This window comes from Astyanax mexicanus, unplaced genomic scaffold, assembly GCF_023375975.1.
Source record: "Astyanax mexicanus isolate ESR-SI-001 unplaced genomic scaffold, AstMex3_surface scaffold_48, whole genome shotgun sequence".
NCBI lineage: Eukaryota > Metazoa > Chordata > Actinopteri > Characiformes > Acestrorhamphidae > Astyanax > Astyanax mexicanus.
Genome location: NW_026040058.1, coordinates 671,553 through 689,243, shown reverse-complemented (window position 1 = coordinate 689,243; position 17,691 = coordinate 671,553). Strand labels below are relative to the sequence as shown.

The 17,691-nt window shown below is 38.6% G+C and overlaps 1 protein-coding gene across 2 annotated transcripts in view; it reads right to left on the bottom strand.

Annotated features, from left to right (window-relative positions):
- Positions 1 to 8,283: 8,283 nt before the first annotated feature.
- The window catches only part of LOC125797532 (interleukin-2 receptor subunit beta-like), a 33,938-nt gene continuing 24,530 nt past the window's right edge, over positions 8,284 to 17,691 (bottom strand). For both annotated transcript variants that reach the window (XM_049473962.1, XM_049473963.1), the window contains exon 10: positions 8,284 to 13,104. In XM_049473962.1, coding sequence (XP_049329919.1) covers positions 12,343 to 13,104 — 762 coding nt within the window. In that variant the 3' untranslated portion in view covers positions 8,284 to 12,342. The remainder of the gene's footprint in view (positions 13,105 to 17,691) is intronic.

Here is a 17,691-nt window from a genome sequence, read left to right as displayed (position 1 = left end):
TTCCCACCAAGGAAAACTTCCCTTGTATACTCTGCTTTGTTTTATGTAATGGTTGACTACCATTCTTACTTTCTAAACTGTGATTTCATGCTGGTTAAGAACAGCAAAGAAAGAGACTAAGGCATTAATCCCATCTTCATCTAAAATCAGGGATCTCAAGTTTTGAAGTTTGGTGAGCGTGAGAGTTCTTCGCGCCTGACACACTGGCTGAAACTCCACCCTCTTTGACTAGGTCTGCCTAACAATAGAGCGATCTATATTCTGATTGGCTCAACGAGAGTACATTATAATATATAGCAGATGGAATGGCAAGCGTGAGTAATACCATGTGTGGCGTGTGAACTCGCTGAGGTGTGTGTGTCACATGAGACATGAGAACACTGTAAAATGGTATGAACTGGTTTATACAGGTCTGGTTTGCTGCTGTGTGTTAGCAGGTCAGTGTAAAAGGCTGCTGTCTTTTTTTTTTAGATTGTATATGAAACTGAAAAATGTCCGAATGGGTTTTTACTAATTACTATAAGTTTGCTTACTAATTACTGTGATTAAATCTATTAGTATTACAATATTCAAGAGGTCACAACAACATCCAAAGAACTGCAGGCCTCACATGTCTGAGTTAAGGTCAGCATTCATGATTCCACTAGAGACTAAAACTACTGCTGAGCAAAATCAACATTAAGGCTTGTATCAGTTTTGACTTTTGGAAAAATACTATGTGGACTGACTCTGTAACACTGCATTTCAGAAAAAGAACATCATACCTACAGTAAAACATGGTGGTGGTAGTGTGATGGTCTGGGGCTGTTCTGCTGCTTCAGGACCTGGAAGACTTGCTGTGATAATTGAAACCATAAATTCCGCTATCTACCCAAAAGTCCTGAAGGACAATATCCCGCCATCTGGTTGTGACCTTAAGCTAAAACAAACTTGGGTTCTGCAGCAGGACAGTGATCCAATTATCTGATTAGCTGAAACATTTAAAAGTGACAAACATGCAAAAAATAATAAAGATGAAGGCAAACACTTTTTCACAACGAACAGCTGGATTGTAGTATCTGCTGCGGCAGTGAACTGCAGGTCCAGTTTTACACGCTCCAGTCACATACAGTTTAATGTAACGCGCACACAATGTCACACACACACACACACACATACACACACTGACATTACCCATGCTCCCATGCTCCCCTTAGCCGGCCATTTCCGGATAGCCCCTCTTCTCTCTTTCTGTCACACACACACACACACACACACTCTGGGGTGCAGTGTGTGGGACGAGGGTCACATGATGAGGAAAACTGCATTTTGTTTTTGCTGATATACAAACCAGACTATTTTCATCCTGTCAGAGTAAAGTGCACCCTAGAGAGAGCACAGTTGCACTGCTCTACAGCTCAGCACTGACATTACTCTAACCCACCCTGCGCCTGGGTTTTTTTATTGATTCTTTTTCATTGAACTCATTCATTTAATTAATTATCTCAATGCACTCATTAAAAGATGTGTTCTCATACATCTGAACTTGCATATAACACTGCATATAACACAGTATCATGTAACTGTAATGTAGTAGAGTAGTTTTATGTACCCCAAATGTATTATTTACATTTAATAACCGGATGGAATAATATCAATATTACAAAAAAAACAAGTAGAAAATAAATCTGTAGAAGGGCAAATACTTACGTATATATACACCCCCACCAAAAGTATTGGAACAGTGAGGCCAAACCCACTCATTAGGACTTCCCTATCATTATTGATGCCCCACACCAGGAGGGTGAAGACCAGCACATGCCTCCTCCGATACATGTAAAGCCAGCCACCACCTCTTTTTTAACTGCTGCAGATGCAGCATTGGTTGCGATACATCAGCTCACAGACGCCTTTTGTTGATCGACATTACCCTAGGAGTGATAAGGGGAATAAGCGCCATCTACCCACCCAGAGAGCAATTGTGCTCAGTTAGCCGATGGCAAAAGTCTGTCTGTCACTTTAAAGAAAGATGAAACCAAACTTATTGGGAGATCCTTCAACATGATGCAAGATAATAACCTAAAATACACTGCATGGAAAAGCATCACAAAAGAAGAATAATAGATTTTATTAATGTCAGTGGGTCACAGGTTTGATGTAATTATTGCAAGCAATGGATTTGCTACTAAATATTAAATCTTATTTACTTTAATTTACTTACATTTTACATGTCCAATACTTTTGCTTACAAAAGAAATGTGCTCTCTCTCTCTCTCTCTCTCACACACACACACACACACACCTGTTTTACATTATCAGTGTTTGGCCAGTGGAATATATTTCTTTGACTTATGTAATTGTAATTATACTGTTTGTTCCATTAGCTACTCCACCCGGCAGCTGTACCACCTCCTCTGCTGTGACCACCTGCTCTGCTCCACCCGGCAGCTGTACCACCTCCTCTGCTGTGACCACCTGCTCTGCTCCACCCGGCAGCTGTACCACCTCCTCTGTGGGGACCACTTGCTCTACTCCATCCGGCAGTTGTACCACCCCCCTCTGCTGTGACCACCTGCACTGCTCCACCCGGCAGCTGTTCCAGATGTACTGCTGTGACCCCACATAGCTTTTCCATAGATGAGGTTTATGCTGAACTACGTAGGCTGCGTCCAGGGAAATCTGCGGGTCCTGATGGCGTATCGCCTCGGCTTCTAAGAGAATGTGCATCAGGACTGGCGATGCCTCTACAATCAATTTTCAACCTGAGTCTGCGCACAGGACAAGTGCCTGTCCAGTGGAAAACATCATGCCTTGTGCCGGTCCCTAAAGTAGGGAGGCCGGTAGGGGTGAAGGACCACAGACCAGTGGCCCTGACTTCAGTGATCATGAAGACATTGGAGAGGCTTTTGCTGCGGGTTCTCAAGCCTCAGGTGCAGCAGGCTGTGGACCCCTTACAGTTTGCATATCAGGAGAACATGGGTGTGGAGGATGCAGTAATATATATGACCCACAAGATACTTTCGTTTCTGGACGGGACAGGGGGATACACAAGGATCATGTTTTTTGATTTTACAAGTGCCTTTAACACTATCAGGCCGCAGTTTCTGAGGGAACAGCTGGAGATGATAGGTGTGGATGCTATGTTAGTCACATGGATTTACAGCTATCTCACAGAGCGTCCGCAGTATGTCAGTTTGGGTGGTTGCAGGTCTGAGACGGTGGTAACCAACATTGGGGCTCCTCAGGGTACAGTATTGTCACCATTTCTCTTCACTCTTTACACTGCTGATTTTAAACATATGTCTGAACTTTGCCACATTCAGAAATATTCAGACGACACAGCTGTGGTGGCATGTATAAGAGGTGGGGATGAAAGAGAGTACAGAGATCTTGTTGCTGCCTTTACAGCCTGGAGTAGAAGAAAAGGTCTTCTCCTCAATGCACTGAAGACCAAGGAGATGATCGTGGATTTCCGGAGACTGAAACATTCCCATCAGCCTGTTATCATCGATGGACAGATCATTGAAAATGTTCAGTCATATAAGTATCTCGGAGTCCACCTGGACAACAAACTGGACTGGTCAGTGCAGACGAGTGCAGCATATAAAAAAGGACAGAGCAGGCTTTACTTCCTCAGGAAGCTTAAATCATTTGATGTGTGTAAAGAGTTTCTGCACACATCCTATCATTCGGATGTGTCGAGTGCTGTCTTCTTTGGTGTTGCCTGCTGGGGAAGCAGCATTACTGTTAGGGACAGGAACAGACTGGATAAGCTTATAAGGAAGTGTGTGTCAGTAATGGGCGGGAAAGTGGACTCTGTGGGTCAGTTAGTGGAGAAGAGGATGAGGTGTTTAATGGAGGGTATCCTCAGTAATAGCAGTCACCCTCTGCATGGGATCCTGGCAGCTCAGAGGAGCAGGCGCAGTGATAGACTCCTCTCTCTCTGCTGTAGGACTGAGAGGTTCCGCAGGTCATTTGTTCCTGCTGGAATTAGACTACTTAACACCTGATGTGTGTACTTAATAAGCACCATTTAGCACTTTTTTTTTTTTTTTTTGTACCTGGGTGTGGACTCTGTCGTGTATGTTTTTTGTGTGTTTTTGTTTTTTGTTGTTGTTATTTGTGTGCTGTTGGACAAATGAATTTCCCCATTGGGGATTAATAAAGTATCTATCTATCTATCTATCTATCTAGGACACAATTACAGTCACTCAACTGAACCCTGAAACTCACACAGGCCAGCTCAGTGTTTGGTTTGGCCCTGATTCCCTGCTGAACCTCAGCTACACTGTTCTCAACTCATATATAACCCCACTGCAGAGAGAGAGAAAGAGAGAGAGAGAGTGAGGGGGAGATGGGAAGAGAGAGAGAGAGAAAAAAGAAATGTGATTAGAAAGAAAGAGACAGTGAACAGGAGAGAGGAGGATATATACCCAGATGGAGAAGGAGTTTAAAGGTCAGAAGTTTCAGGCTTTTAAGGAAAAAAGTTCTTCACAATCATCTTGAGATCTTGCATTTCTGCACTTTCAGTAATTATTTCTAGAGTTTATTGGTTCTTTACGAAAGTCAATGGTACAGTAGAACCATGAGAACTTCAGAACCGGCTAAATACAAGGAGGACAACTTATATTACAACTCATATTATCTTTAAACATGGTTTACCCAATAACAGGCCAGGATTTTTGCCAATTGTCTGCCTGACATTACACCTCTACATCTTGAGGATTTCTATTCAAGCATTACATAATAAGCTTTCATGTTTGTTAAGGAAAATTATTGAAAAGCATTATTGTAATTATAATATAGAAACATGCAGAAATTGGGCTGATTCCTGCTACTGATCTGGAATTATTAAGTGGAGTAGAGAGTAAACAGGCAGCTTCTCCAAGTGTCCTGCAGAAGATTTCAAAGCCCTCAAATTTTAAGAATGTGAATAGCTTATTTTACTGCAAAGAAAAATAGTTTTGCATCATCTATACCTGTAGCGTGTATACGGGACAGGGCATTTTAAGGGGTTAAATACAACCCCAAATCAAAAAAAAGTTGGGATGGTGTGAAAAATGTTAATAAATGTAATAATGGAGTATTTCTAATGTTACTTTGACTTTTATTGGATAGCAGACAGTATGAACCCAATATATTCCATGTTTTTCTTCTCAGAACTTTATTTATTAATATACACATTCATTCATTTCTGGTCTACAGCACATTCCAGAGAAGTAGTGAGAAGACAACAAAAGTCTGGTAATAAGTGATACTATTAAGAGCAGCTGTCATAGAAGCAATTTGCAACTAACTTACATGAGTGAATATAAAAAGAGAATTTTAGAGAAGCAGAATGTGACACTTATAGAGATATGTTTAAAAATTTGGGAACATTTTCAGAAAAATGTTGCTGCTTGCAATTAGCAAAGTATTTGAACTCATCATGCACTGGTTCATGTAGGTTCAGTGTCCTCAACCTGGCAACCCATGTGAGCATTGCAGCTGTACTCTGAGCTGCAGAGACCCACCCATTGTTCTGATTGGTTAAACAAACCCCGTAATCTGATTGGTCCGGATAAAGCTTTCCTATTGGTTCATCAATCAGGCGTCAAAACAGGGTCAAAATTCGCAACTGCAGCTAGAGCTTCCCACACGCAGCAGAGAAGATGAATGAGAGGATTTTTAGCTCCACAGTGAAAAACACCCACTGTCACATTTACAACCTTACAAATTCCATGTGATTTTTGGTCTGACCCAGCTTAAGCCATTTGAGCAGTACTGATTCACACATTCAAGAGATTGGATTTACAAATAAAAATATATATTTATATATAATTAACATATTTTTTTCACATTTGTACATTTGAGTTATTATTAATATTACTTTCTGTTTCAAGTTTGTACATTCCAGTTAATTTGTGGATTTGGATTTTCGTGCATGCAGTTGTTTAAACGCAGTTACAAGTTTCAGTACATTTGTGACTTCTGTTTTACAAACTCAAAATCTTTATGACCCTTTTTTGACTCCATAGGACAGCTCTCTAAAATTGGCCTGCAGTAGCTTTTTTACATGATTTTCGCCCTTTTTTACATAGTACATAAACCTATTTTAGTATTTCTCATTTTTCTAAATAAAGCTTCTCAATACAGTTGTGTGAAGCTAACTGGTATAAATGTTTCTGCAGAAACCGAATTATGATGTGAGGATATTGTGAGAAAAACAACTGGGGAGCAAACTCTGCTCTGAATGATTTAGTGAGATATATTCTGCCTCCTGGTGGAGAGAAACAGTAGTTCATTTATTAAGTAAAGTGTTGTAAAACTGTGCTGTAGATCATAGTACTTGCAAATAATGAATTTACTAAAATGTACTTGTTCCTGGGTGTGTTTCCTATTAATAATTCATTTTAGTGTTTTACAAATAACTTTAAGAATGATGTAACTTAAAGAATGGCAGTTTTACTAATGTGGTTAGTTTCTACTAAAGCGTAGTAGTTACACAATTCATGCTAATAGAGTTTTCTATTAATTAGAACAGTATGTGTGGTACAAACAGATTTTTAAAAATGAATTCTGATTTTGGATAGGTTTTGGGAAAATGCTTGTAGGTTTAAGAACGTTCTTATGTGTTATGAATGTTTCTTATGAATCTATGTATCTATCTACAGTGGTATAAAAAAAAAGGTTTGGGAACCCCTAAGCATTTTCATGATTGTGTTATTTGGAGGGCAATATGCATGGCAGAAAAAAAACACTGCATTCAATGACTTGCTCCCCACAGTAAAATTTGGTGGTGGTTCCATCATGCTGTGGGTCTGTGTGATCAGTGCAGGTACTAAAGCATTCATGCAGAGGAACAAGTACAACGTTCTGGAATGATCATCTCAGTCCCCAGACCTGAATATTATTATAAAATATGTGGTGTGATTTAAAGCAAGCTGTTCATGATCAGAAACCATCAAACCTGACTGAACTGGAGATGTTTTGTAAAGAAGAATGATCCAAAATACCTTCAACCAGAAGCCAGAACACACTAAAATTAGCAGTGCTGGATCAACACCTAAAGAGTTAACTTTAACACTCCTTTGGAGCATTTATGGTCCCACTCTACAGAGAGTGAAAATGACACTGATAGCAGTGTTAAATGTTTAGTGTTAATGTGACACTGTGCAGTGTACTATTTACTCATGCTAGTGTTGTTTATTAGTGTTATAGCAACACCCAAAGTGTTAATTTTTTCACCGTTTGCAGTATGTACACAGCAAATAGGCAAGTGTTAAATGAACTCCCACAGAGTTGATTTTAACTCTTTTTCAGGGAGTTAAATCAACACTTTCAAAACAGTTAAACATTTAACACCTTGCCAGAGTTCCTTTTTAACTCACAGTTGTATTTATTTAACTTTCTAAATTGTTACACTAACACTGGAAAGAGTTAAAAAATGTTACAAATGAGAAGAGAATTACTCAATTAATATGACTTTTTATTATTGAACTATTATTCAGGACAGGTTTGAGTGTAATCTTCCATTGTATTTCTTAGTGCATTACCAACATTTATCACAATTTACTGTACAAAGGATGGTAACTTGCTCTTATAACCTACAATATATTGGCTAGACAAACAACCATTAAAAAAAAATAACTCAATACCCAATGGAAGGTAGCCCTGGTGGGCAAGATTTCACACTGATAGTAAGTTAGGATCTGAGGGACACACCCATTATGCAAATAACGTGTTTAACTGGGCGGAGTTTAATTCAATCTCTGTGGAGTTGGCCAGTATTTATTGGGTTTAGTGGGATTAACACTGAAATATTCAACTCTGTCAAATGACTCCCACACTGAACACCATTTAACATTTAACCTGCCTAATTTTGTTTAAAGAAGTATTTTACACTTTCTGTAAGAAATCTTTAAGCTTTATATGTACTGGTTCTATCACTCCTACACACATGTACTAAATATGGCCTTTCTTTAAATGGGTCCCTGTCTCACCTATCGCTTCACCTTTCTTTTCATCTCTCTCTTTCTGTCTCTCTCTCTCTCTCTCCATCTCTCTCTCTCTCTCTCTCTCTCTCTCTCTCTCTCTTTCTGTCTCTCTCTCTCTATCTCTCTCTCTCTCTCTCTCTGTCTCAGTGAACGGAAGCTGCTTGGTACATATAAATGTCAGACCACACACTACTGAAGGAAAACACACACACACACTCACTCACACCTCAGCCCATCAACATGCAAACATGCATACACCCACACACACACCCACACACACACACACACACACACTTGACCACAAGCTAAACTTGCAAACACAACCTTCACACAGGATTCTGTTTTCAGTTTTATTTTAGACACATTCCAGAGAAGTAAAAATAGAAACACAGGATAAAACAGGTAAAATATAAACTGTTTAGTATCACAAAAGAAAAAGAGTATGAACTAATGTTATAATTGTTTAAAATGAAAAAAACAAAACAAAAAAAAAACATTTTTTTAGATACTGTATCCACAGTGATTGTGGTCTGGTGATTGAGGCTAATGATTGGTTAGGATGGGTTTGTTGTTATAAATGTTGTAGCAAACAAACACTTTAATATTGCTAACACCACCACCACCACCACCACCCTACACCATACAGCAGAACCAGTGCTTGTTTACTAATGAAGGAATGCACAACCTTAAACCTTAAAATCTCTACAGTAGAAGGAATAATTCTTCCTCAATTTCAAAAAGTTAATGTAAAAATGTTTTATTCCAAGTCCAAGTTTGGAGCATTTCTACTGGTCCATTCATCTTTACACCCTGATACAATATAAGGAAAGAGATTCACATCATCAAAAAGCAAAAAGAAAACCAGCAAAAAAAAAAAAATGATGTAAGCCTGAGTGACAACAAACAGTAGAGACATTTTATTGTGCTGATTCCAGTTTTTTTTTTTTTTTTTTTTTTTTTACAGTGTTTTCTTTTAAACATTTGTTTAGGTTTCAGTGCCACAAAAATAATCAAAATCCATTTAACATTTCAGATTATATCCAATTGAACCTTTTCCCCACTGTAAAGGCATCAGCTCTGACTAACATCAGTGCTAACATCTTTTTACTCCCTGTTATTATCCTCACTAAAAATATTTTAAATAAACAATTCAAAGGAAAATTGACAACTTCTTTCTGCTTGTACACTTTATTGCCAAAAGAATTCACTCACTCAGCCAGATCATTCAATTGAGTTGTTCCAATCGCTTCCATGTCCACAGGTGTGGAACACCAAGAACCTAGGCATGCAGACTGCTTCTACAAACATTAGTGAAAGAACGGGTCGCTCTTAGGAGCTCAGTGAATTCCAGTGTGGTAAGAGATAGGATGCAGCACCTGTGCAACATCCAGTCCAGTCGTGAAATTTCACTACTGTCAGTGATATTAAAACACAGTGGAAGTGACTGGGAAAGACAGCAACTCATTCAGAAAGTGCATAGTGTGTAGATGTCACAAAACCTCAGCATTAATTGCTACAGACCTCCAAACATGTGACCTACAGATTATCTTAAGAACAGTTGAGCGTAGAGAACTTCATGGAATGAATGGGTTTCCATGATCAAACAGTTGCATCCAAGCCTTATATAAAGCCTTAAACCGAGGATGGAGTCTGCAAGCCAGGTTTCTCGTCCAACACCAGTGTCTGACCTGTCAAATAGAGGTGGCTGCATTTGTTTGTGAAGGCAGACGAGCAAATACTGTTGGCAATATAGTGTTTATGTAATTGAGCTGTGTCTCAATTGGCTGCCCTGCATTGTTTCACATTTAAGAAGCATTCTGGCATGAAATACTACTAATAATAATAACTTCAATAAATGATTGGGGCAAAGCAATAAAGAAGTGGGGTGCTTATTGTGACATCACAAATACATTAAAATAGCTTTTCAGCTACCATAAGATATATTATTATATTACATTATATATTGAGCAATGCTTACAAATCACAAACAGAAAAAATGACTGTAAACAGTCTGTTAAACCATGCTGTTACACGCAGATGAAGCATTGAACCTGCAATGCGTATTAATTAGTATTAGTATACTTTTAGTCACTCTGGCCTTTGCTAACGTGGCTATGATGGCGTAATGCTATAAAGTAAGGCAGTAAAGCATGCTGACTCCTATAATGCTGTTGGTAGATAAAGTTGCTCATTACTCATCACCACCCTCATCATTTAGTTGAACCTGAAATCACCTCATCCCTTAGCTTAAACATTTCTATACAGAATACTTTCTGCTCGTCCTGAAATGCAATATCCCTGAGTTCTCAACAATCCTGAGTTTTAAACAGTAATCAAAACCTAAAGCAGCGCTCATAAAAGTTCCATCAGTTCCTTCAGCAGGTGTATAATCTGCCCATCAACTGATTTATTGCTAAATCAGTTACATGGTCTTAGCAGCCTAAACCAACTTCCCCTGCCCAACATCCCCCAACACATTCCAGATTATCAGATATCATAGCAAAGAAAAAACACTACATCAACACTGCATTACAACACATTCACTGGTGATGATTTTCCATTGTTCGAAATTTGCTAAATTCACTTTTATTCTTCAGTAAAACACACTTGATGATCTCCTGAATGTCCAGATTCTGCCAAACCATCAATATGTTACTGATAAGATGCTGAGAGACTGATGACAGTTTATATCATTTAAAGAGGACAACTTGTGGACAAAAGTGGACAAAACTCTTTTTAAGTTTGTTGTTAGTACCAAAATTACAAACCTTATCAACCTAGTTAAACCATATAAAATTAAACCCTTTAATTAACTGGATATCACTAACCTATACCTACAGACAACAGCAGTGGTATAGATATATTATTATCTATAAACCGATACTGAGCTCTCCTTTGCACTCGTATCTGTTTCAGCTCTTATGTGAAACAGTTATAAGCTGTTTCAAGTGGTTGATTTTAAATGTACCAAAGGTTCTGAGAAATCTGGGAAAACCGCACTTTCATATTGTGCACCTTGGACATGTAAAAATCTGCATATATTGGAAAATTTCCATTGGAGTGATTTGGTGTGAAAAAATGTAGTTGTTTGGTAACTCTTTACAATAAGTGTCACAATTAACAGTACTTACACCAGTAATAAGCTTTGTTAAATGGTTAAGTAATGTTTCAACTAATTATTGACACTAGTAAAAAATTGAAAAAGGTGAATGCTTAAGAATGCTGTAAAAATAATGAATTGAGACATTTGTTTAAAAAAACTAGTGCCAATCATTAATTAGTACTGTTAGTTAATGTATACAGTGGTATAAAACGTTTCTTGATTTTCCATTATAAATAAATCATTGGTTTGTTTGGGTCAGCAATTTAAGCAGAAGAACACAGCAATATTTGAGAAGTGAAATTAAGTTTATAGGATTTAAAGAAAGTGTGCAATAATTCTTTAAACAAAATTAGACAGCTACAACAATTTGTGCTCCCTTGTTTAGCACTTTAGCACTAATTATTGGAACACAACATTAGTTTCTTAAACTCCTGTTGCTCCTTGACCTACATACACTGGTGAATCCAATTATGACAAAGGGTTAAAGGGCCAATTGCATCTTCTCTGAAGAGTGGCAACAAAGGAGCCTCAAAACAAAACTCTCAATTGACCTGAAAACAAAGACAGTTCAACATCGTTGTTTAGGGGAAGGATACAAAAAGCTCAAATCTCAGAGATTTCAGCTGTCAGTTTCCACTGTGCAGAACATAGTGAGGAAATGGAAGACCACAGGCACAGTTCTAGTTAAAGACCTACATCATCATCTTGCTGCAGATGGAGTTACTGTGCATCGTTTAACTATTCAGCACACTTTACACAAGGAGACGCTGTATGGGAGAGTAAAGCAGAAGTAGCCTTTTCTGAGCACACTTGAGGTATGCTAAAGCTAAAGCACATTTGGACAAGCCAGCTTCATTTTGGAATAAGGTGCTGTAGATTGATGAAACTAAAATTGAGTTATTTGGAGGCTATTTATGCATGGCGGAAAAAGAACACAGTATTCCAAGAGAAACACTTTTGCAAAAGGAGGATCTACTAACTATTGATGTAATTTATCTGTTGGGGGGCCCACATTTATGGACCTGCCTAATTTTCTTTAAAGAATTAGTGCACACTGTGTTCATCTGCTAGATGATATATTTAACTGAAATTGCTGATCCAAACAACCAATGAGTTATAAAGTTATGAAGAAACTCATGAAAATGATCAGAGGTGCCAAACTTTTTCATACCACTGTACTTACTGTACGGAGTTACCTACTTAAATCATCAAACAGATATTGTTTGATTAGATACAACTGTGTGTTGTGGTGAAATGTTATGAACTGGCCTTTTCTAAATCAGATCAGATGGATTTGTTGCTGTATTTCTGCATCTCCTTCAGGGTTAGGTAGCCAGTGCTGCATGGCTGCACCACCATAGATGAAGGTCTAACCACGGCAGCTTCTGGAGACTCAGAGGAGTCACCAATACCAACCCCGGCTTCTTCTACCTCAGCTTGAGGCCAAGGCAAGGGATCAGGCAGCTGGGCGAAGCTTAACGGGACCTGGGCAGCGGTTGTGGAGGGGATTGCTCTTGACCTGTCTGGTAAGGACAGAACAAATGAAACCAAATGCTGAATGTTGACGACGCTGGTCTCCTCATTCCTCCCTTCTTCATTAATTTCTTCTTCTTTTATGTTTTCTTCCTCTTCTTCTTCTTCTTCTTCTTCTTCTTCTTCTCCTTCCATGCCAAAGCCAGAGTCAGGACTCGAGGGCTGTCCTGTTTCCTGTCCTAGGCTTTGCAGGCGTTCATAGGAGGACGTGGATTGAAGCTCGCCGTTGCTGCCCACTTCTGGATGGTAGGTAAAGTAGACAGAGCAGGTCTCCAGGTTCAGAGTGCCTGGCTGGGTTTCGCTGTAGAAGTAGCCCATGTTGGAGAAGCCGGATGATGACTGGCTATCGCTGCTGGTTTGTTGGGAGGATGACGTGAGGTTGGTGTGTAAATATAACATCTTGTCGGTTGAAGAGCTGCCTACAACACCTGAGACCTCCACAGGTGAGATATCACAGTCACATGGCTGAGGGGTGAGGAAAGAGTGGGTGGAGTGCTGAGGGCCCAGCCATTTCTGTAGAGAAACAAACAGCAGGAGTAAATGTTAATGTGTTTCATTTAGAACACGGTCAGTTTAGGTGTTTAGATGCACTATGTGTAGGTTTAGAATTACGAACTGCTTAGCAGTGGAAAGGGCCAACCAGTAGACCACCTCTCTTTGAGGGTTCAGCTTGTCCCAAATAAACAAAACCATTTGTGGTCGTGTGTATTAGAGCGTGTCACAGTTCTCACACGTTGTGCCTTTCAGATATTCTGTAGTACATTCTAACAAAGATGTTTAAAAAATGTAAAAAAAAAAAAAAAAAATTCAAGAGGCTCTGAGAATAGGCTTAAATTGAGGTATTTAATGTTTCTTAAGCGGAACCAAAAATAAGTTATTTAAAGAACAAACATAATAAGCTACTGGAAAGTAGTTTGACGAAAACCAAAAACTCAGACAAGTATGGAGGAAGCTGACCAATAATTATTTTGTACACTAAAACAACACAGTGTGAACCCAACCAGTCATTTGATAGAGTTTGCAGTGATGAGCTGAGTGTTATAAATCTCAGAGAACAACGATAAACAGACTCCAGTGTTTGAATGTTGTCTTTAAGGCATGTTTATATAAAATATCTTCATAGTCTAAAACTAGGAAATTGGTTGCTATTTTTTTCTAGCCTGTTAAGTGGAGCAAGAATGGCTCCTAAAATACAATTCCAAATTGAATTTGAGCTTGTATGAGTGTATGATATGTGTTTGAAAAAAAGGTTATCATAAAACCCAAGTATTTATTAGATACAACTGTAGTAACCATGGATGCAGTTGGAGTATTTATTAGATACAACTGTAGTAACCATGGATGCAGTTGAAGTATTTATTAGATACAAGTGTAGTAACCATGGATGCAGTTGTATAAATTGTCCAGTAAGTGCTGGAATGTTAGTAGCTTAATTGCCTTTTCAGAGCAGAAAAAGCAGAGACTCAGCACAGTAACGGAAGCCTGTTTGTCTGGAAGCATCAAGGATGAGTTCATTGCAAATAAAGAAAAATAAACAGATAATCTCTCTCTGTCTCATCAGTAAATTCCCCTCAAGTCAGAAGACCACCCTCAAGTAAGAATTATTTTTTCTGGAAAAAAAATCAAGGGGGCCAACACTTTAGGCCATGACTATGTACAGAGCACTTCAGTTTTGGAATCAGTTTCTCTGATTTTGCTATTTATAGGTATATGTGTCTCCCAAATTCCAAATAAAAATTTCTTATTTAGATCATTTATTTGCAGAAAATGAGAAATGACTGAAATAACAAAGAAGATACAGAGCTTACAGACCTCAAACAATGCAAAGAATCACAGTTTTCATGCATCTTTGCATGTTCTCCTCCATCAGTCTTACTCACTGCTTTTGGATAACTTTATGTCACTCCTGATGCAAAAATTCAAGCAGTTCAGTTTGGTTTGATGGCTTGTGATCATCCATCTTGCTCTTGATTACATTTGATTATATTCCAGAGGTTTTCAATTTGGTAAAATCAAAGAAACTCATCATTTTTAAGTGCTCTCTTATTTGTTTCCAAAATAAACAGATAATCTCTCTGTGTCTCATCAGTAAATTCCCCTCAAGTCATCACAAAGCTAATTCTATTGGTTTATCAGACAGTGTACAGATTTGAGATGCTAAAAGTCGCTCTGTCAGATGTTTGGTTATTATTAAGAACTAAAAATTAAAGAGTTAAGTTTGTGCTAAATAGCCACAAATGCTACCTGCACATTTAGATGCACAGTGCTCACATTCTACACTTCACCTACTGTATATGTGAAATAAGGAAAGTTATCAGTACAGTACAGTCTTTCAGTGCTAATTTCTGTCTTTAGTCAACATTTGAAGATATCAAGCTACTTTGCCGTTTAGAAACCCAAGCCAGAGGAAAGTCTGGATGCCTGATGGTCTCTGATCTGGAAGGATTGTGTGTTAGGCTGGGCTGTACTGGAAACTCAACTTGCTCTTGGTACAGAGCTAAACAATGAATTCTCAATGGAACCACAAGATTGTGGTGAAGAGCTGTAGTTCCAGGAAATGAAGTACTATTCTTCTAAATAATATTACTAGTACAATTACTATTAAGAATGAGCTCTTTTTAGAACAGTGAGCATTTGTTCTTCAGCCTTATTGTGGGTCCAGGCAATGCATATGTAAATGTGTGTGTGTGTGTGTGCGCGTGTGTGAAATCAGTGGCGAATGATAAGATTTTCACTAGTTTCTGTGAAATGAAAGCAAAGAATTTCATCCCGACTACCACAAAAAAATATCACAGAATCACTGTGGTGTACTGAGCGTTTATGTGTGTGTGTGTGTGTATACGTGTGTGTGTGCGTACATCCGTTACTATGTGGGACAAAAAGGAGCAAAGAAACCACAGGAGGAGGTCAATGCTACTTACGAAAAACGACAGAAAAAAAAACACAGAAAACCTCAACCCATTCACCTTCAGAGCGAGAAACAGGGACTTTTAGCCTCCTGTTCAAGGGTACTGAGAGGTTGCAACATGGCAATTGTTCAGTGCGTTTGTGGTAAATATAGCAAACTTTAAAAATACATGAAGGGAAATCAAAGGAACAAACTACAAATAATGCAGTAACTAATTACAGGGTGTTATAAATTCTTCAACAGTGTAATCAACAGTTCTTCTAATTCACTGTATTTATTTTTTTCCTTTTGCATCTCAGTTGCATTAGTTACATATTAAGTTAAGCCTCAAAAACATTAGTAAATGATCTAATGAACTGTCAAGAGCTGAATCTATTTATACTAATGGTTTAATTGTTTGTAACTAATCTATTATCTGTAAGATGTTTACTCTGTGGCTCCTCCCTCTCAAGTTATTTTCTCAAATTTATTCCCATTTGGAATTTCCCTGATATTTTTGCTAAAGACGATACACCACCGCAAATGAAGGTGACAGTGACTGGCTAACAGATATATATCTAGGTCTAGATCTTTTGTAATTAATCAAAATGACCACCCTGCTTTGGCCATCTGAACGTCTGTCATCTGAGCAAAATGTCTTTGTCTATGTTGTAAAGGCATGTCTAGCAGTCAGAGATCTCTTACAAAGAAGTACACTACCCAAAAGTAGTATTTGAAAGTGTTTTAATACAGCAGTGGGAGACCCAGACATAACTGCTTACTAGGTTTTGCGTTCTAGGTCATAGGTCATGAGTCTTCCAGCATGATAATGAGCCCAAAAATACTAAAACAGCACCCAGAAATGGTTGGAAACAAAGCACTACACAGTTCTAAAGTTCTTAACAATATAATTGGATCTAAATCCCATTGAACTCCTGTGGAGAGATCTTAATATTGCTGTTGGCAGAAGGAACATATAGCAGTTGGCAAAAGAAAAGTGTTCCAAAATTCCACTTGAGAGCTGTAAGAAGTGTTCAGTTATTTTTCCAAAGGGTTTGTAACCAAATATTAAAGTAAGGGTGCCAATAATTTTGTCTGGCCCATATATTTTATATTACAGTTTTTCTGGATTGTTTACACACATTTCTGAAAACATGCCTCGTATTCTCAGAACTCTACACACAAATCCAACAAACACCCACACAATGGGCAAAACCCTTCAATTCTCCTGCAAAATGAAACTTTACATTCAAAACAGTTTTATCTCTTCACAAAAGGCCATTTTGTGTTCAGATGACACACACAAACTATCATATGAACAGACAATTAAAAAAAGCATTTAAACACTGATGTGCTCAGTGTAAAACACCATTCTCCATTCATCATAATGACTTTTTGTTCAGTGTTACACTTACTACAGACATTAAATACATAAGTGCGTTGTAAAATATTTTAGAATATTGTTTTTATACTCAGAACACACAAATATACTGTAACAAACATGTTTTATTTTTCCCACAAAACAATGTACACAGTGTACATCCCAACCGACACAAAGTTGCACATACAGTGCAGAAGATTTTACTGTATACAGTTAATAATAAAAAAACAAAACAAAATAAACTATGCTGCATCCTCTCTTCTGTTTCGGTCTGGCCACAGCACCACATCTACATCACAAGCAATGTTTTCCCTGGCCAAGCAGCGGGGGAAATATCGCCTAGCATGGCGAATCCAGCCATGAAAAGCATCAACTGCTATATCTCCACATGCGTCTTCCATAGCTTGGAAAAGGGGTATACGCGTTTCTGAATTTAGGTCGTACACTTTCCATCTCCAGGCAGAAAAAAATTCCTCAATAGGATTGAGGAATGGAGAATATGGAGGGAGATAAACAACTGAAAAGCGTGGGTGGTCAGTGAACCAGTTATGAACCAGAGCAGCCCGGTGGAAGCTTACGTTGTCCCAAATGACAACGTACCTGAGCTGCTCTGGGCCGTCTATCTGATCTGGTGGAATGAGTGTGTTGTGTAGGGTGTCCAGGAATGTGATCAGATGGGCAGTGTTGTAGGGGCCAAGGGTAGCATGGTGATGGATGATGCCATGGTGGGTCATCGCTGCACACATTGTGATGTTCCCTCCGCGCTGGCCAGGGACTTCAACAATGGCACACAATTTGGCTGTACTCTTTGCCCAGCCTCCCTCATTGTTAG